General features: G+C 41.1%; 1 protein-coding gene across 1 annotated transcript in view; it reads left to right on the plus strand.

Annotated features, from left to right (window-relative positions):
• ntf3 (neurotrophin 3) overlaps nucleotides 1-21,012 on the plus strand; it is a 39,726-nt gene extending 18,714 nt beyond the window's left edge. Inside the window, exon 2 of the mRNA XM_083934932.1 lies at nucleotides 19,926-21,012. Coding sequence (XP_083791058.1) covers nucleotides 19,926-20,804 — 879 coding nt within the window. The 3' untranslated portion in view covers nucleotides 20,805-21,012. The remainder of the gene's footprint in view (nucleotides 1-19,925) is intronic.
• Nucleotides 21,013-21,718: the final 706 nt, after the last annotated feature.

Genomic DNA, 21,718 nt, shown 5'->3' on the forward strand with positions numbered 1-21,718 from the left:
GTAAACATCAATTTGATTTTCCTGAGCTGCATAACAACACTTCAGCCTTCACGTCTACAAAGTTGTGCAATTAAAAAGATGCCACTGATACTAAGCATACCTGTACATATGATGTTGATCACATTATCACCGTTTGTGTTGACAGCTCCTCAAGACATTCTGTTCAATATGTCCGCTCCAGGCTGCTCTCATGAATTTTTCCAACAACGAAAAAATAATGTGCAGTAATTTGTGTGTATTCTGCATATATGTGTATTCATTAAACACAAGCAACGTTGTATAAGACCGCAAATCTCTGGGGTGGTGGATGGGTCCCAACACAGGACTTTACCCGGGCGAGCGAGGTACACTTCCTGTTGCTGTTAATGCCCTGGACGTATTAAGCCAGACCACAATAATCCTAACCAAGTCGTTTTGTTACCTAATCCTAACCATCACCTTTTGGAGGCTTAAACTGTTCCCGTAACAGTAGTTCTGGTGCCCATACCCTAAACAACACCAAAAGCAACCATCCCGGTCCGCTTCTGGTCAGTCACCATCTCAGGGCCGACTACGTCCATTGCCGTCTCGCATCTTCAGTTTGATCGCGTTCAAATTGATGTAATAGAATGTTTACTGAACACCATTGTAAAATGCCACGCCAAGTTACTACTTTGTGAAAATGGCTCAGTTTGGCTTCAAGAGAGTACGAGTGGCGTTACTCCTTTGGGGAACAGCTTATTACATTTACATTACATTCATTTAGCTGATGCTTTTATCCAAAGGGACTTACAATAAGTGCATTTGACCATGAAGATACCACCCCAAAAGTGCAGAAATCATGAGAGTACAAATACGCAAACTCAAGTGCTATATTGCACATTATCACAGTACTTTTGGTCTTTATATATTATTATTGTAAATTTTATATTTTATATTTATAGTAATATACATATTTTATATTTCTGTTTTTCCAAATATATATGTTATCTTTATAACATTGTTGTTCAGTTTGCAACAAAAATAACTTCCCCCTGTGATTATTAAAGTGTTTCTGATTCTGATTATTTTAAAAAGGTTTTTAAAAAAATGATTGATTATGGTGCAGATTTCAATTGGCCATAAAAAACCTTGCAGCTCATCAGACCCAGTAAATTACCAGAGTGTTGCGTCCCTGCTACGAGTAAAGTGTCCTGACCACGGTCTGGAAGCTGAAGCAGGAACGGTTATCAACATGTCTACAACAAGGCTTTGAGCTCTCTAAATATTTTAGAGGGGTAGAGTCAGAGTCAGTGTGCACTTTAGTTTGTCATTTGTTTTGACATGTTTGTGGAACTGGGTGTTATGACTGGTCGTGTTGCCTTCCAGGTTGTTGTTGCTGTCCAAATCAATTCTTTTACTAACAGGAAATCAGTTAGTTTCATATTTATTTCTCATATTAATGTTCACATCAGGCGTGTTGCTATATTTCAGATATTATTTAAGTCATGATGATTATATTACTTGTTTGCAAGAGTATAACTTGGAGTAACACGTTATAATATTTTACTATGATTGAAGGATTTTTTTAAAAACAAATGAATAGTTGAATAATAAAAAAAGTGATTCATATCAATAAAATCTTATTTCATCATAACGCATAGAGCAATTTATGTTGACTGTATTCAATGTTGTGTTGGACATACTTTATAATGATTTATCGCTCATTTATAGTGAATAATTCATAAGACAAGGAACCTTAAAAAAGAAAAAAAAAAACACTGAATTGCAATCTCAATATTAGTAAAAAAAAAAATCTCTCCCTGTCACGCTCCCTCTCTTTTTGTGCCGTAACATCTGGAGTCAATTGGACAGCATTAGGACTCAGACATCGTTGGGTGAAAATCCCTCTGGAGGATTTGCCGGTTTGGCACACTGCTCGCTAAGCCCCATCGCTAAGCGCCCTGACTGCATCATCACTGGGGTCTCCACGGTTACTGCACACACCATCCGTCACCACCTTATCAATTCGATACAGTTGTAGTGGTTTCCTGAGCCAGCAGGTTTCTGGTTGGAGCTAACACAGAGCGTTTTTGATTTGAGATAATCTTACATGATATTGATTATATGCTGCTAGATGCTAATTCAGGGTTTGAACTCGTATTACCTGATGCAATTCAAATATGAAAGACCAACAAAGTTTCCGGGGAAGTCCTCGCACACTGTTGGTGGTCCATAATGGACAGGTTCAGGGGACACGGGCACTGAAGCATGTCATTTGACTCAGAAACTATATTAAAGAGGGGGCATGGGTGTTTTTTTAATTATCATTTTATTATTAGGTTATTCGCGCTCCTCTCCATCTCCTCTGTTGTTGTGTCTATTCTAGTGGCTGTCTTACACGGAAAAACATTCATTTTGCAGTTGTTTTAAGTGTATTTATATACTGTTTATTTAATTGAATGTATTGATTTACCAGGTACAGTGCAGATTAATCAACATTTCAGTTTTCAGTTAGCCAATGAGATCATTTTCACCTGTTGACCCTGGGCAGATTATTAAAAAAATGGCCTAATGTTATCAAAACTACAGTACAGTGTTTTTGTTATTATATGAAACTAGACTAAACACAGTTTTAGAAAACATTTCATCAGCAATGATTCTGGCTAGAGTACTTTTGTATTTGCATCCTCTGCCTTCTCCGCTGCCCGGACACCTCGACTTTTTGCTGGCTTAGTAAATTTGCACAGTGAGTGACGGCTGATGATGTGTGAGCCCATGTTTTAGCGACTCTTCAGACTGCACAATGTAAACCAAATTAAAAATCAACGAAAAAAGAACAGTCATTTTGAGATTACAAAGTGTTCTATGTTAGCTTTGTCAAACATAAACCTTTGAAATGTCAACATTGCTGTTTCCATAACTTTAAAATAAGTCAGAAAATAAGTTAAGAGCTGTTTCCAGATTTCCCGTTGTGCTGTTTTGTTTTTTCAGTGGTAAAGCAGTTTCAGATTTGAGATCACCATGCACCACACTGCCTAATAAGACACAACCACGCATTAATCAGTGGATCACAGTTTGAAATCTGTGACATTTTACAAACAAAGAGTGTAGGGAGAGGCTGGATTAGACACTTCTCTACATCACTTGCATTTAAAGATATCATTTGTAAGTTTCCATTTATTTAATTGTCTTTTAAGTTACTATCGATCAAAGAGTGAGTTAAAACAATGGTGATTGATCATATGACCCAATAAAGAAAGCACTTGTTGCCTCTTTGCAGAGTATTACAATTTAAGTGTTCCCTCCCTAGATGTAAATGAGCAGCCATGTTGGTGACACTGTTGACTCAGTCAGCAGCGGTCGGTCTGCTGATGGAGCTCGTCACTAGCAGGCATGCTGCGTTTCATTGTAATGGGAAATCTGGAACTTCCAACTTCTGAGTCAGGCTTGTAGTAAGGGCAGTAGTGCAATAGGAACGTGTGTGTGTGTGTGTGTCAAGGTAAAAAAAAAGTTAGCACGTATTGCAACCGTGAACATGACAAGATGGAGGGCTCTGAAAGAACAGACTCGCCTGAAATTACTTTTAGAAAAAAAACAGCTGATAATTTTGATTTCTGGACAACTTGTACTCCTCATTCATGCTAAAGAATGTTGTTTCTCCAGATGGGTTTGACTTCTTATGCACCGATGTGACCGTGAATGGGATCTGGCCTTACTCGACCTCCTTGTTGGCTCAGTAGGCTGTTATCATCTATTCTACTGTTAAGCTGGATCACTCATCCGTGCCTCGTTCAACTGCTCGACTGTGGCACGGTAATGATGACGTAGTATAAAGAGCAACAATGTTAGGGATTATTAAAAGACAGAAAACTCTGTAAAAGGAGAAAGGTTGGGGTTGTGGATGGAGTTCTACCTAACAAACTGAAATTCATTTTGTTTGAATTAACAACAGGACTCCCAGAGCTTTAACATTTGGGTTTGAGGTCTGAGTGTGAATGCAGCATTTAACAGTGGGGACATGTTTGACTAATCAAAAGTGTTGGTTGTGTAACCGAGTCAACACTGAGAGTCAACAGCATCCACCTGAATACATGCAGTGAAAAAACAAGTTTGTAAAGTTTGTTGTCTCAAACAAAACGCATAAAGCTGAATTCAAGTAGCATTCAATGTTTGACTTTACTGCTGGGATTTGGAAAGAAATCACTAGGTTCTCATTTGGTGCCAGGATAAATGGATGTTTATATCTGAATACGTATTTCCATTTGGATATTACAGTTGTTTTCTTAAGAGACTAGAAAAGCTTATTTAAGCCTGTGAATGTTCTCATTCGTCCAGGTCATCGTTATCCTCAAAGCAATTTCAGTCAAAAACAACTGGACTGGTTGTTTGTCTAGGAAGACGTTTCACCTCTCATCCAAGAGGCTTCATCAGTTCATGTAGGCATCTGACCAGGCTGGGACTGGTCCAACTAACTGGTGTGGAGATCCAAGTATTTAACCTCTCACAAGGCCGATGATGTCACTGAAACCCTTTGTGCTCCAAGTGCCCACGCCCGTCGTTAGAGTGACAGTCGGTGGTGGGCAGTTGGTTTCGACGTCGTTAGTGCTCTATTGAGTCTGAACGACAGTCGTTGGGGTCACCCGGGCCATGTGTGAACAGTTGTCCTTTGAGGTTAGATTGTTGAATCTCCTGGGAAGGGACGAAAGGGCGGCATTGTAAATTGGAGATAAGTGGTGTCTCAGACCCCCTCCTCTGTTTAGCGATGGTTTCTCCACTTTAACATAGATGGCTTCTTTTACTCCTCTTTCAAACCATCTGTCCTCTCTGTCCAAGATTTGGACATTGCTGTCATCAAAGGAGTGGGCTTTCTCCTTGAGGTGTAAGTGGACAGCCGAGTCCAGGCCTGAGGAGTTAGCTCTCCTGTGTTGGGCCATGCGTTTATGCAGTGGTTGTTTTGTTTCTCCAATGTAAAGATCTTTGCATTCCTCGTTGCATTGGACAGCATAAACCAGATTGCTTTTGTGGTGGTGTGGTGTTCTGTCCTTCGGATGTACTAGTCTCTGTCTGAGTGTGTTACTGGGTTTGAAATGCACAGGGATGCAGTGTTTGTTGAAAATCCTCCTGAGTTTCTCCGATACCCCAGCCACATATGGGATGACTATGTTGTTTCTCCTGTTATCTTTTTCTTTCTCAACCACTTTGGTTTTCTTTCTGGAGGCAGCTGCCGTTTTAACAAAGGTCCAGCTGGGGTAGCCACAAGTTGTGAGGGCGCCTCTCAGGTGCTTGCGTTCTTCCCCTTGAGCCTGTGAGCTAGTGGGTACGTTATCAGCTCTGTGCTGCAGTGTTCTGATAACGCCAAGCTTGTGTTCCAAAGGGTGGTGAGAGTCGAAAAGTAGATATTGATCCGTGTGAGTGGGTTTTCTGTATACCCCTATGTGGAGGCTCCTGTCATTCTCCATATGGACGTCACAGTCCAAGAAGGGCAAGCTGTTGTCTTTAACTTCCTCTCTGGTGAACTTGATGTTTCTGTCCACTGAGTTGATGTGTTCAGTAAAAGTTTGCACCTCTTTGGATTTGATCTTAACCCATGTGTCGTCCACATATCTGAACCAATGGCTTGGGGTTACTCCTTTGAAGGAGTTCAACGCCTTGCCCTCTACCTCCTCCATGTACAGATTTGCCACAATCGGGGACACTGGTGAACCCATGGCACAGCCGTGTTTCTGTCTGTAAAAAATGCCATTAAACTGGAAATATGTGGTATTCAGGCACAAATCCAGAAGTTGGCAAATGTGGTCTGGTTTGAGATTTGTTCGGTCTTGTAAGGAAATGTCCTGTGTGAGCCGCTCTCTTACCGTGGCCAAGGCCTCCATGGTTGGAATACAGGTGAACAAGGAAGTCACATCGTAGGACACCATGGTTTCATCTGGATCCATTTTTAGGTCTCGGACTTTGTTCACAAAGTCCATGGAGTTTTGGATGTGGCGTGGGGTGTTTCCCACCAGCTTATTTACTTTCCTTCAGTAGAGTTTGACAGCAGGTGGCATTACTGCCATTAGATTAGCAGACCGGCGTCTACAATCAGCTCAGAGGTCAGACAGTTATTTGCTTGTCACTGTTGTTTTCATCCCAACTTCTTAAAATAACTTAATCTTCTCTCACCTTTATTTAGCCCTGAGCCTCTTTTCGCCTCCCTTTCACTTTCTCCTCTTTCTTCCCTGATTGTTTTGTTAAAAAATATCTTTATTATGTTTCTTTTCTTCCTCATATTCCTCCCAATTCTCTGGGTGCCACAGTATAAGATACATATATCGGTACCTAACTGTCAGCATGCTGTCAGTTTTTGTACGGAAAATCACCGCAGTCTTGCATATCAGGGAGATCTGGATAGAACTCACAGTGACAAATGTGGTTGAAAATAGATGATATAGAGTATATACAGTTTTTACTTAATTTAAATTTCCAGAACATTCATTGGTTTTTTTGCCACATCAAAATGAGCTGATTTCATAAATCTGTCTACTTGCGAGTTATTCAAGTTATATCAAATGTTGAACACATAAGTTTAAGTTTATTAAAAAGGCTGACGGAAGGAATTAGCGAGTTTCATTCATGGTGACTGCCTGTTTCTCCCCTAACAGTGCACAGGTGGAACGCCTTTGGAGTTTGGAGTTTGCATTCACTGTAGAACATGGGCAATTAGAAATGAAGGTCTGTCTCTAACAGGTAAAGGTACACATGGTGAGCTGAGGTCGTGCGACATGGCTGCCACAGCACATCAGCAGCAGAGTGTGTCCATTCTATCCAGCTGAAGTGTGCACAATCGTGCGGGCGCTTTATGGCTCAACTCTTATTTTTACAAGGCTGGACTATTTAAAAATATTCAAATAAATACCTCATTGGACCAGAGGCGAGTCAGTAGAGCAACTTTGTGAGTGTCTTTACATTTCATATTAAAATAAATCAATCAAATCACTGTGTATCCTGTAGTTAAAGCGATCCAGTTATTTAAGTCAGTGTTAGTTACTACAGCATACACTTCCAAACCCTTCATAACAAACTGCAAATTAACTTATCAAAACTCAATATGTACACAGTGAAGCAACAAAAAACAAACAAACGCCGCTGCACCACACTAACATGACGCATATTTTGGCCGTAGGGCGAGAATTAGACGTTTTTGAGATATCTTTTTCATGTTGTTTGTATTTATGTTGGTGCATTTTGATGCAATTGTTCTGGACGTCTGACCTTACTATATGTAAAATCAATATATGAATCTTTGTGGTTTGTGGGCCGTTAACTAAGAGATGCTAATATGAGGCTGTCATTTCTCCTTTCCCTCCTTTTCTTTCTTCTTATACTCCTATTCCCCATCTTGGCGTATCTACACCGGTTGGCACGCTCTCTGCCGCCACGCTGCCAGACACTGCGGGGGCTGCTTCTATCATTACCGCATGTTAATCAGACAGACGGACTGCTGTCTGTCCTGTTCTAACACGCCACTCCTCGACTGCCGGTAAACACCAATTTTTCCTTTTGATGCCCCTTTCACTAGGATGTAGTGAAGGGGCGTGCTATTTTATCCCCACCACACCCCAGTGAGGTTACATTACATCTGCTTTGTAATCGGTCTGTCATCACAAACAGCAACTGCCATGACATTTGTTTGTTACTCACAACCTTACAGTATGAATTGTTTTATTCAGAGGAGGTGGATTACTTCTAAAATAAATGTGTATTTTGTCAAGTATTTCAAAATAAAGGATGATCATCACACCAGCTTACTACAGGAAAGATTGAAGGACTGCTCCAGGAGGTTCTGGGTATTATTCCAAATATTTTGGATGATCTGTCCGTGTTTTCCTTGAAGTGATGAGGCCGCTGTTTACGGTTTGTTTGAATTGGCCTGCAGTTCTGACACATATTAAATCAGATGACATCGAGCGGTGTGCACACACATACCTGCTGTTCTGATAACATGATCTGTTTGCTGCTTTATGGTTAACTTGTCACCAGGTCTGATAAACAGTAGAGTCAGATTTAGAGAGTTGATGTGCATGCACTTGCTCATTGCATGCACGAACACACACAGTTTTTCAGAACAGTTTTCAGATGCTGTTCAATCATTGCGCTCACAGCTTCTGAAACTGTTCAGTGATCAGCAGTACAGTACATCCCCTTTATGTAGACCAGGGCTAATCAATTACAAATTCAAGTGGGCCAGTCATTTTCAGAAGCCTATTTAAAACCTCTTTGTCTGCTTGTGTACACTATGTGTGTGTGTGTGTGTGTGTGTGTGTGTGTGTGTGTTTGTGTTCATGTATGTGTGTGTGTGTGTGTTTGTGTGTTTGTGTTCATGTATGTGTGTGTGTGTGTGTGTGTGTGTGTGTTAGTGTGTCTCTTGCGAAATAGGAACATTATTTAAAAAACCCAGTCACCAACAGCAGTGATACTTGGCCGTGTCTTGTGTGTCATAAATGTTGTGGATTGGCAGACGCAGACAGGAGGCGGGGACACCCTGAAGCATCGGGAAACCCGCTTCCTGTCGGCGCCCATGTTAACCACCTGGGCTGCTTAGACAGACAGACAGGACATGCCGCAGCGCAGAGCTCCCTGGCCAGCTCCCCTGGTCTATTTCCTTCACAAGCCACAAGAAATTTTGGCAAGTAAATACACTGATAATTCATTATTATATGATATAAAGACAGTCTCTATTTTATATGATATTGATTTTCTGATTCTGTTGGCACATGGAGGTTGCTTCTAGGCCAGATGTGCCCTGAAGGGCCACCAACTGAACAGGCCGAATATACACCCTCAAAAGTAATGTGCACAGTGCACGTACGGTATATTCAGTGTATTTGGGAGAAGTTGCAAGTTTAAATGCTCATCCATGTGAGGAGTACATGATATAATGGTGCTTGGCCTGCGTGTGCACATGACAAGTCAGTGCAGGCGTCCAGTACGTCACTGCTGAGGAAACCTGTCTGTGCTGCTGCTAAGACGCTGCCACACTGAGGCTGATTATCTTTAGTTTAAGCTCAGAGGACATGAGCCAGCTGCTTCTACCTTTGGCTCCCACAGACCCCATGCAAATGGAACCTCATCGACTCATCTCACATTTGCGCCTATAGGCTATAATTTCCATGATGTGCATTTTACTGTGCAGCAACTCCAAGTTACGACACAAGCTTGAAGCAGATTATCAGCTTCAGTGAGCAGTCAAACGACCCGCTCCGTTTGCTTGGGAATGATTAGCACAGGTATTTTGGACAAATGGGCAAACAGACTGGCGTGTAAAAGATATACTTTCATATCTTTATACGCTCTGTTTGCATTGGACTAATGTTTGGGGTGATTTCAAGTGGAGGACAATGCTGGTTTAAATTGCAAAGGGAAAAAAGTTACTTTGGAAATGATTTGTGAATTAAAATCTATTGGTTGCGCAGAGGTTATGAGACTTTGTGCTGGTTGTTCATGAATCACATAATCTGCTTCCTGTGTGTAAATAGGGCTTTAGGGTTGGATGGAAATACAAGCGGATAGAGCAAGGGAAGAGGAGAATTGAGTGAAGTGAGGATGTATATGAGAAGATAGGCGTGCGAGATGATGAGCGGATGAAGCAGGGATAATGTCAAAGGAGGGGGAGGCGAGCTGGACACTGACCTAATGGACCTTGAGCCTCCTAAGCTGAACATATGACGGGAACAAAAGCAAAGTGGGGGGGTTGGGGGAAGGCGGGTTGTTCTTTTTGATTTCTATTTCAGCAACAAGGCTCTTTTTATTATGATGAATTCCCTTCTGTGATCATTTTAATTTGAACTGAAAAACGTACAAATCTGTTAAATATAAAACAGGTCTTGTGATGGCGGTTTTGCATTGCCTTCCACCCTGTCTGACTGGATTAAAGTTACTGAACAATGGCCTCTATGAGCAAAACAAATAACATCAAATTTAGAAAGAGAAACAAGAGACACAAGGATGAACTGATTAGATAAAAAAAGGAAGAAAATAGAGGCGAAACAGGCAGAAAATATTTTTACCTCAGTACATGTTCGGTAACAGTAAAGCGTAGAAAAGTCTTTGCCCAGGCTGCACATCATAGTCTGTAAAAAAAATGGGCGTAGCCTCTATGTCGAGGTCCGTTCTCTCAACTTGATTCAATTGTATTTGCCTACGGGAGTATCAGACTTTGACTCCATCTCAATTCTTCTGACCAAAAAGAGGGCATGTATGTGACATTGGGGGAAGGGGGATGCGTCCATCTGACTGACGTATTCCTCTGACACAAAGTCAGCACCAGAGGCTAGCTGTCGCTCAAGAGGCCATGGCCCTAATTATTCATAAACTTTAACCTCCAATAAAATAAAAACTAGCCTGGTACAAAAAAAAGAAAATCCACCCACACAGTGCTGTCATGGAGATATGACCTAGACATACAGACTAGAACGTTTTTTGTAAACAGGCCTTAAACAGGTTTAATTGTGCTTTGAAAACGGCCTGTTTAACATGGGGGTCAATGGGAAAATGCTCTATTATGAAACCTGATCCTAGTGGACACTGGACAAATTGCAATTTTGGGCACTTCCTTATTGGATCAACCAGGAAGTCGCTATGGTTGGGATTTCTGCACATACACTAGATCTGTTGGTATTCTTTATAACAGTCAGTTAGTGAAGTAAAGGCAGCAGGTGTCCATTACATAGTCCTACAGCTATTTCTACTTCGTGGAATATGCCATGGCAAGTCTATTTGTTATTACTGACTGCTGTTTTTCATACACATCTGGTAGTTTATCACAAAAACTTGCATGTTTAACATATTATTTTTGATTTATGTTGCATATTGTATAAGTAGTTAATTTTAATATGCAAAATTAGCCATATAGGATAGATCTTAGCCTTTGAGAGGTGTAGTCTCAATAATAACTAATACTAGTTTACTATGTGCAGTTTGGATCTTCCAGGACAGAAAGCAACTAAGATTGATCGTAGGGCTGGGTTAAATAAATCTGATGTTTTACGATTAAAATGGATCTTCATTTGAATGATCTGATATCGATTCATAAAAAGAAGAATCAATCATGAAACTAAATGACCTGAGGAAGCCATTGGTTTCAAGTATGTCATGCTATCATGTTGGTAAAGTTAAAGGCTGCATTTTGGAGCATGGCATGGCCATTTTCAAACCCTTGACCTCTGACTTCAAGATAGCTGTATGTAAATGTCACTGAATACTCACAGACTGTAGAGTCTGAAGGGTTGAACTACTACTACTGGATGGTAAATTGTATGTAGACTAGTGCTTATTTAGCTCCTTTCTCAAGACCACTCAAGGCACTTTTACACTATTTGCCATATTCACCCATTCACCCTCTGATAGCAGAAGTGCATTTACCCACCGATGGCAGTTTGGGGTTCAGTGTCTTGCCCAAGGACACTTTAGCATGCAGACTGGAGGAACTAGGGATCGAACCGCTGATCTTCCGATGCGGAACTTTTGTGGAACTTTTGTCAACTTTTAATATTTTTAATTATGTACCAGAATAAAGGGGTTCCTTGTTCGATGTTCGGCATTTGCTCTCTGAGATTATCTTTCATATCCACAGAAAATAGCTTTTGTAACTGAACTATTGCTAATTGAATTGGTATTAAATTAAATTTAAATAAATGGAATTTAATCAAATCAAATTTGTTTTTGGGAAATCAGTACCAACCTCTGTTTTTCTTCTCTGTCCTTGGAGATTGCCTGAAGTGAAGCTTATCCAAATATCTGACATTTGGAAACCAATAAAGGAAACTGGTCCCTCTGCAAAATCTTGGAGAGGACACTTGAATACCTGTCTCATCAAGCCCTGACCGGTCTTCAAGTGTCTGCCTTGTGCGTCAGTGACAGTGAATCGATGCAGATAAAACACTTCATCCTTAGTCATGTGGTGGCTAATGAGTTGTCATAACACAAGACAATGCTTCAGGTGTGTTGGTTTAGATGAGGGTGAGGTGGAGTGCTGCAGCGGCCGCAGTGGTAAAGCTTTATTTGGACTGTTCCTGAAATATATGTCCTTCACAGAGTGTTTGACTCAGTCTCTGTCTACTTATCACTGTATGTAACATTGACGATATTAACTATGAACTATTTACATGTATTGCGTCGATACAACTTCTAGAAATTAACACAGAGTAAAAAAAAAACGATAGGTAAATACAGTATGTTGTATTGCTGACCATGCTACCATTTCTATATCAGTCCAAGCATCGATTTCTACATTGTTTTGTTAAAAAAGTTTTCATATCAGTGCATATTGCACAACATATATGCCGCTATATACCAAGGCAGTATGTTTGTGACAAGTCTAGCTCTGATTGAAATCGGTTGTGTGGTGCTATATGCAGTTTTTTTGGGTGGACACGTGATGACATCATCATTGTCTATGGGGATATATGTACATGATACATGATTCTAGCATGGTAGAAGAGGTTGCTATGCAGATTGCGAAGCTGACCTGCAAAATACAAAATGTCTGATGAGTGTACAGTGTAACATGTGTAGACCCCGCTGGATTGATTCAAATAGAAGCGTATCGGTTCCGTCAGATGTGCGTGACACAACCGACTGAAACACCTCTTGTGTAGGCAAGCCGTTACTACAGCCACATGCTGCTTTTTGAGGTGGTAGGTGTTTTGAGCTAAATACTAACATCGGTATGCTAACACACACTTTTTAAATGTCTTTGTTTGTTAAATTGTGACCCCTTACAGTAGTTAGTTCTCAGATGAAAGAAACAAAGAACTTTCAAACTTTATAATAGCTATTGTATATCCCTCTCACCCCACCTCATGATCCCAACATTGTAGCAGAAATATATTTGATACAGAGATTTGGTAACTGTGGAAAGAACTAAGAGAAAAAGGAGAAAGAAAAAGATAATGGTTGAATATTTACCATTCTTATCATATTAGGTTTAGGGTGTTAGAATGCTAATATTTGGTCATTTAGCACAAAGAACAGCTGAGGCTGATAGGGGTGACCTTGGTTTTGCAGGTATTTGGTCATAAACCTGCTGGTTCTGCAGGTATTTGGTCATAAACCTGCTGGTTGTGCTAGAGAAAAAGTCAGGGGTTCAAAGTGAGTGGGGTTCATCATCTGCAGATGTCATTGTAGTCCATTTGATATTTGTTAAGATATTTCAGTATGGACCACAGTGGTGGACTATCAGACTGACATCGCCATCCCTAGGGCCACGCCACTAGCACGTCTAGAACAGGTGCAGTGTATGAGCTCTCAGAAAAGAAAGACATTTTATTTACTTTTGTTTTTGCACAAACAAGACATTTAAGCAGATGTCTAGCTGGAGAACTTTCCCAGAATTGTCACCAATGGACACAGGAAAGCATTTTGCCAATATTCATAATGTCACACGGGGCATTGAGGTGGTGTGGAGTGACAACGACCAAAAACTTACACTCCAGTTTCACCCAGTTCTATTTAGTTCTATTTTAAGGTCACAGTACCATCTGAATGTCACATGAAAAATAAACTTTCCTTGAGCAATTATCCATTTAGTGTTTTTTTTTTACGCTCAGAGCCACGTGGTGAGTTTCTTGTAAACATGCCTACTGTCGAGTCCCCTGTTGTTTGAGGGGATAAGTCAGTTTAAGGAAAAGCTTATAAAAGAGACACAGAAGGTGACCTCATGCTAAAGCAACAGGCTGTAAGTACCTGTCCTGAACACTGAAACTCCACAGAATCTCTGGTGACCTGTAGATGAATGTGAGGAATCCTGAGTTCCCTGAGGCTTCAGATGTTTCTTCTTGCCCAAGCCTGCTCTTTAGTCATTTACAGTATTTACGCAGTGCAGGTAACTAACAAGCTCTGAACCAGATTCAGTGGAAGCAGCGTACTCTGTGGGCTGAGAAAATGTTCTGACCACTTTAAATCCACACAAAAAATCTAAAACTTGTTTCAACTTATAATGATAATGATGATGATATAATGATAGTAGCACATACTTTCAGAAAATCACTCTGCAATAACTTATCCTGAGCGGTGTTGGATGAATTGTTCCGTACTAAACCACCTGAGTACTCCAATTTAGGATATTAAGTGCGGTATCATGGACATAATCCGTACCATTTTTTAATTTATCATATGTACTTGGTATAGTTCAGATGTGACATTGTACATACATAGCTACTGTATAGTTTTTGGTGTTGGGTTTATTTGGAATTTGCACCTCATGATATTTTGTATTTGCACTATTTTCTACTTTGTACTGCAACTGCTGCACAGAAATGTCCCTCAGGGTGAATACAATCTTACCTCAAATCTCCTTTAAGTCCAGAGGCTGCTGGTAATAATTCAGCTGTAACTGTTTCAGACGCTGTCCAACACATAATCCAACAAGCACTTCATTACAAGCATACTGACTGCTTAACCGTAATAAAAGACACCACAGCATAGTCTTGAAAAATACCTTCTTTGTCCTTGCATTAATGTGTCAGTGTCAGCCATGCACCGTGCCCAGCCATGCTGCCTCCTGATCTGAATCTTAGCCGAAGGCAGCCTGAAAGACAGAGTAAACAAGCAAACAAAGTTCGTCATTCATTATCAGCTCTGTGGTCACACATGGAAACAGAATATGGTACAGAGTGTGTCTGTAAATGAAGCAGGTGGACTCATAATCTCCTGACAATCTGTGGCTGCACACCAATATATTTTACTGCATTTTATCTTTCTGTCAGGCTGCTTCTTTTCCCTCCATCTCTCTTGCACGTAACACTTTGACTTTCAGTGACTACATTTATTCCCTAACAATAAACCAACACCTAATAATAAATCTAACCTCTGAATAAAAATAACCTTGTCCTAAAATAACTTCTTGCAGAGGTGATGACGGGCAAAGTGTCCTCAGTGGGGAGGTGTTTCCTCATTTTCCTATCCGTGTGCAGACATTTGTTCTTACAATCGGCACAGCAAAGCAGGACACACACACACACACACACACACACACACACACACACACACACACACACACACACACACACACACACACACACACACACACACACACACACACACACACAGTCTTATTGTCACCCTGCCTTCTGAGAAAGGTATCGCTTACCCACTGTGCCTCCATAAGCCTGAATGTCAACAATTGAGAAAAATTGAGTATGTAGTGGGCTCCAGCTGCATAGTATGTCGATTTTCTGTACGCGAGAAAATGCATTGCCACAACCCCCTCAAAATGCATTGCAGGTTTTCAGACTGTCCAATGTCGGACTGTGAGGCAGATGGTTTAAATCATCGAGGCGAGCCACATTAAGTGACATTTAAGAGGGAAATCACGGGAGCTCACAAATATTTAATCTACTGAAGAACTTATTTGCCTTAAAATAATACTTGAAATATTGAGTTGAGTGGGAGAGGTAAACTATAGAGCGATAAAGCCCTGATGGATACAGCCGTGATGCAGATAAGACCTGTTGCTTGAGTTTGCTCCAGTGTGAACTGTGTGCTGGTAATGGCATATTTAATCGTTACTTAAGTAGGCAGTAAATACCCATTTAGTCTTTAGTCTGCAGAAGGCGATCTTGAACACATAACTACAGTTAGGGCTTTCGTGGAGGCAATTATGGCAGCGGGAGGGAAAAATAATTTGTCTCACTGCATGCAGTTTTCACAGGCTGGGCGCCTGATTTACAAAGGCAACCTATTCCTACATTTGGAATCACCAAAGCAGAAGCAAGAAAACTGAGTGAAAACCCTGATCACATCTGTTTCTCTTAAGTGCGGATCGTTTCAGGCTGAGGAGCTGAGAAGTGACAAAATATAAAACAGTCCAAATATTAGACAACTTTACAGCACCCAGGTGTCATTTTAAAGGCAGATGCTGTAAAATTTGTCAACGTTGCTCTCCTATTGTTAGCTTTGAGAAAGTGTCTGCCATCTGTAGATGAATTAATAAATCAGTAAGAATTAATCATTCCTTCATTGTTTAGTCCATTAATCTCATGCCACAGCTAAAACATAGTGTTTAAAAGAGGCGCTTACAGCGTAACACACCCAAACTGTCAGGGTCAAGTTGCTTTGTGGGTAATGTCGGAACCAGGTTTTGACATGGAAGAAGAACGCATGGACTATAAATAAGTGTCAGGGAGTGGATTCATGAATGTTTAATGGTGATGAACATTCCAGCAGTGTGTGTATGACTTCTGTGTGTTCACGCTTGACTGTGTCATGACACTGAAAACAAGGGGTTGTTTGAGGTTGAAGACTACATGTCAGGGTTAAGGTACTGTATGTATGAATGTATTATGTCAGTGAGGATCTTTGAGAGTGCAAAAGTAAGAGTGTATGTGTGTTTGCGTTCATGCAAGTGTGCATGTGCAGAATTTCCTATATTCCTCTGATACCTCTCTTCGGGCTGAAACACAGAGCAGTGGGTGTGTGCGTGTTCAAGTCACTGATAAGGAGACAGCCGTCTGTTTACCCATTATCCCTCTTTTTTCTCCTCTCTCCCTAAAACACATTTGGTGACACAACCGGTGTGCGTGCATTAGATTGGATCATAAACAACAACTGCCCTGAAACATGAAACACTCATCACCTTCTGCTTATCTGTGGGATCATTACGTCAGGTGACACTTGAGAAAAGTATGCTGATACCTATTTTGAGAAGATAAGAGAATAATGGTGTTTATTAGCCAGGATGTTAGGTAACATCAAGCTCGGATTGACCATCTATAATAAATAGAACTCTTTTGAATGAGTACATACAGGTATTACTCTATAGGCTAGTTTTGTTTTCTGTTTAATCTTTAAACTTGTGTTCAAACAGAGAAATAGTGTTTGACTGCTTACATAATGATAATTTCAGAACATATACACCTCATATTTGCACAAATACATTAGCTGCGATGCAAAGCCTAATCACAGACCTACTGATGCTGTATTAAAATGTACCTGTCCAATCACAGAGCACATCTTATTACCTGACAGAGAGGAGGAGCTCACGTTTTCAGTTTGGTTTATTTTTTAGCAGGATTACGTAAAAATACAAGTCTGATTTTCATGAAACGTGGTGGATGGGTGTAGGGTGGGCCATGGAAGAACCCATTACATTCTGAATCATGGACAGGATACACCAATTTTTTTTTTAACTTTAATTAACATTGGCTGTGGTCTGAGCTTTGAAAACCTTTTAGGTGCAGTGATTGAATTCTCATCCTTAGTGATCCATTTGGTTACAACATGACAGCCTTACTTGGCCTTTGCTGTAAAAAAACGGAGGAGCCTCTGGCCTTTTTGTGCAAGTTATAATCAACTATTCATTTTGGCCACAATAAAGCAAAATCACTCATCTTCAAGGACTGTAAAGCACCTGACAAGTTAAAATTGAAAGCTGCGCGTTTGAATTATTTTTACCATATAGTACGTCAGAGAAAGAGAATTATCCTAGCAACTGCAGAGGAAAACGCCAAACATTGCTAATGGAGAGATGGAGGATCTTTGAAATAAAAGTGCTGCAGAGAAGCTGAGTTATTTTGAAGCAGGTTACATGAACAATACAAATCCACAGACAATCATCGCCAAATTCTAAATTCCACCTCAGCTCTGTGTTGCATTTTAGAATATTTCAGCTTATAGTATCAGTATGGTTTCTGTCTGAAGCGGACAGCTGTTTTCAGTGAAAAATATCTGATAAAGCCACTGTACATTACCTTGCCAGCAGCAAACAATGAACACAAAAAGTTAGCAGCTAACTGGTGAACATAGTGATGTATTTATCCACTTATGTCCCAGCAATTCCCACAAGAGTTTGTAGAGACATAAAAACAGTGCTAAAAGGAGAATACTGGATTTATCTGTGTCAGGTGGCCAGAAATGAAATGTGACAAATGTGTGTCTGCTGGATGTGTAAATAAGTAAACCTCCTACAAGTTTGCCATATGAGATAATGTGATAATACGTCAGTGTTTCTTCTGACCCCAAGTGGCTGAAATATGAGGAAGTGCTTTAAAGGAGCAGTCTGTAGAATTAAGTGGCATCTAGCAGTGATGTTGCAGATTGCAAACAACTGAGTTATCATTTTGCAAGCGTGTAGAGAACCTATGGTGGCTCCAATGAAAAGGTCCTGCTTCCTTAGAATGTGCATAAGACATGCAGAGATGTCAGCCCCTATACAGCAAGTGGTAGTGTCATGATCTACTTTGCATGTACGGAACACATCCTCCATGTGGATGGTGTAAATATAACTATGTTAAGTCTGCAGTGTCCACAGTTGTCCATGTACATGTTTGTTTGGGAGTATATTGGAGCCTTTAGGTAATGAAACCTAAACACCGTTCATTAAAAAGCTAGGAAACATCTCCAGACTGACTAAATTAAAGAATGAATGAATGAAAAACATGCCCTTCCCAACAAGTTTCCCCCTCGTCAACAGTAGAAGACTGACTGCAGTTGGAGGCTGCTAACATGTGGAACTTGAAGCCTGCAGCTTTACTAAAAAAACAAAACAAAAACAAAGACAGAAACAGCTTTTCTAAGAACTCTAGGAAGTGGTAATAACTCTTCCCTGAGGTTAACACCACCCGCACATCCTGACCCATGCTGAGTGGGAACAAGCATGTGTTGCTGAGACATCTGCTTTTGTGCACATGCAAACAAACATCAGAAAAATGTTCTGTGTCATGATGCTACTGTGAATTACAGATATAACTGAACACAACCTGATTTAAAACACTTTCACGAGTAATCAAATGTAAAAGCGAGAAAATAAAGAACAAAAAGCTGGAAATCATTCAGGGCTAAACAGATGACTGCATTGAGGGCACCGGAGCTCAGAACATAACTCAAACCACTCGATGACAAACTTTTGGAAGAGATTCTTTCGGCAGGGCTCATCTCAGTGGCATTTTTGGCTTTGACTGGAAGAAGGAAGCAGCTGGTCTGATGCAATCTTTGACATTTCCTAAACTACTAGTTAAAAGGGTGTTTTAAGTCATCTTGGAAATGTACAGATCATAGAGTTAAAGAAAGCAAGACAAAAACCATGAAAACAGTCAGTGGAAATCTAGTGAAACTATTTGACCTTTCAGTGTGTGTTATTATCCAACAGTATTGCATATATGAAGCAGGGTGTATCCTCACAGAATCATCCTGCTGCTCTGGGGACTCAAACTGGAAACCTTCCTGTCACAAAACTGCCTCTCCACCAAGTAGAACAAAACTAATCAATTACTACAACTGTAATTGATGCTTTTTAAAAAGAGAAACACACTTTTTGGCGACCCAACAAAGAGGGTGTGTGTGTGTGTGAGCCAGGTTTTATCCTGCACATTTTAGATGGCCGTGCCAAACATGTCAATGTGCTCCCCGTAACAGAATTATGGGCGTTTTATGACCACATGGTATGTTGTGCATGTATCAGCCCGTTAGTTCCCATAACTGTTTGTTCATACCAAAACACACACGTATACAAACACACTGCTGCTGTTATTTCACTGGTTCCCACAAAGCCACACCTGTTTTGTGTGTAAATAGCTAATAGAGATTCCTGTTTGCAATGTAACGGAGGAAAACGTCTCTCTGTCATATTCTGAGGTAACAAGACATCAAAGATAATAATATCCTCAGGAAGTGCAGGTCACACCAAATCTATCACATTCACTGTGGAGGTGGAACAATCACTGGGACAAACTACAATAATTAACTTTGTGTTGTTTTTAAGAACAATAGCATGCGCCTGCTTTTTATACACCACACAGTTTCTTTGCCTCAAGTCTTTCCCTCCCCCTTTAAACTCTCCTGTGACCTCCTGGGCAGGTTCACCCATCCCTCTGGTGTAGAGGGATGGGTGTGTGTCAATTGTTAATTTAAAAAGAAAATAAGTCCTGATTAGGATGAAAACCATGAGTAAAGCAAAATCACTAAAATTGTCTCTCTTTCGGTCTTTGCAGATCTTACAGGTGAATCTAGTGATGTCCATCCTGCTGTATGTGATGGTCCTTGTGTACCTCTATGGTATCCAGGCAACCAACATGGACAGCAGTCGCCAGGGGCAACAGCAGCAGCAGCCGAGTCCTGACCCCTTAAACTCCCTCATCATCCAGCTGCTTCAGGCTGACCTGACGAGAGGGAAGACCCGAGGGAACCAGAGCCAACAGGGGAAAAGCAGGGACACCGAGCCCCAGGACACGCTGCCTCCTCTCAGTGCAAACTTTCCTTTAGCGGAGCAGGGCGATGTGGAGCAGTGGAGCATGGGGGGTCGCAGCGGCGGAAGCAGCGACGACGTGGTCGACCAGCAGTTGATGCTGTTGAACTCAGACCTTCTCCGGCAGCACAAGCGGTACAACTCACCTCGGGTGCTGTTAAGTGACCGGCCACCACTGCAACCGCCGCCGCTCTACCTAGCGGACGATTACGTGAGCGGTGGATTGGACGGCGGGGCAGCGGTAAACAAGACACGGAAGAAGCGTTACGCTGAGCACAAGAGCTATCGTGGGGAGTATTCTGTGTGCGACAGTGAGAGCCAGTGGGTGACGGATAAAACCCAAGCAGTGGACACCAGGGGGGACCCTGTCACTGTTCTGGCCAAAATTAAAACCAGCGCCACGCAGGACATCAAACAGTACTTTTATGAGACACGCTGTCGAACCGCCAGGCCTTTCAAAGGTGGCTGCAGGGGCATTGATGACAAGAACTGGAACTCTCAATGCAAGACGACGCAGACGTATGTCCGAGCGCTGACCCAGGTTCGCAATTCAGTGGGCTGGAGGTGGATACGCATAGACACTTCCTGCGTGTGCGCATTGTCAAGGAAACGTCATAGGACGTAAACAAAACAGCACAAGCCTTGCTGCGGACTACCTGTTTGGAATTCTACTTCCTGTTTAGGATTTTATTTCCTGTTCACAGTGCTCCCCACCACAGGATTATATGTCATGTTGGTGAAGCAACACACAAACGGAAACTCCTACTGAAGAGATCTTGGGTCCATTTAAATGATATTTCACATTAATGCGCTGCAACCCACAAACCAGTGCAGCGCCACTGTTACAGAAGAACTCATTTGAGAGGGGCTGGGGAGGGAGGGGGAACTGTACATATAAATTATTTAAATTATATGAAATGCATGTAGTTTATACATGTATCTATATATATATATATAAGTATATATACTGTATATATATATATATATGACGTATAAATATATTTGTGTTATTTATTGAAAGAAGTGTCTATAAAAAAGGAATGAAACAAGCTATGAACTCATTGTGAGACTATTATACAGAGCAAGGCTGCAAAGGTGCTTCACAGTAAGACTCTACATGTGCCTTGACCAGTGTGGCTGCAGAGCAGAGATAGGACATGATGACTCAGCAGTTTCCGCAAGTGTTTTGGGAATTAACCTAAAAAGTGGGGGCCTGTCCTGGACCAATATGGGACCCAAACTCTTTGCATCACCCCTTAATGAGATATAAGGATCCGATGACCAAAACACTGATCTGAGGATTGTGACCAAATACATTCACACTGTGTTCACAGCTGACCATGTAACACACCACACATCCATGTTTTCCTCTGGGAGACAGTGTTGACTTAATAAAGATAGGTATTTCTCTTGTGGAATCTGCTGGCAGTGACTGACAGAGATTCATCTGTTTGGTTTCCATCAGTCCATCTCGACTCTGTTCATCATGTTTTACTATCATCAGGTGTTTTTGTTTCTTCCCATCAATAAAAACTTATA

The sequence above is a fragment of the Echiichthys vipera genome, assembly GCF_963691815.1.
Source record: "Echiichthys vipera genome assembly, chromosome: 20".
Taxonomy (NCBI): Eukaryota; Metazoa; Chordata; class Actinopteri; order Perciformes; family Trachinidae; genus Echiichthys; species Echiichthys vipera.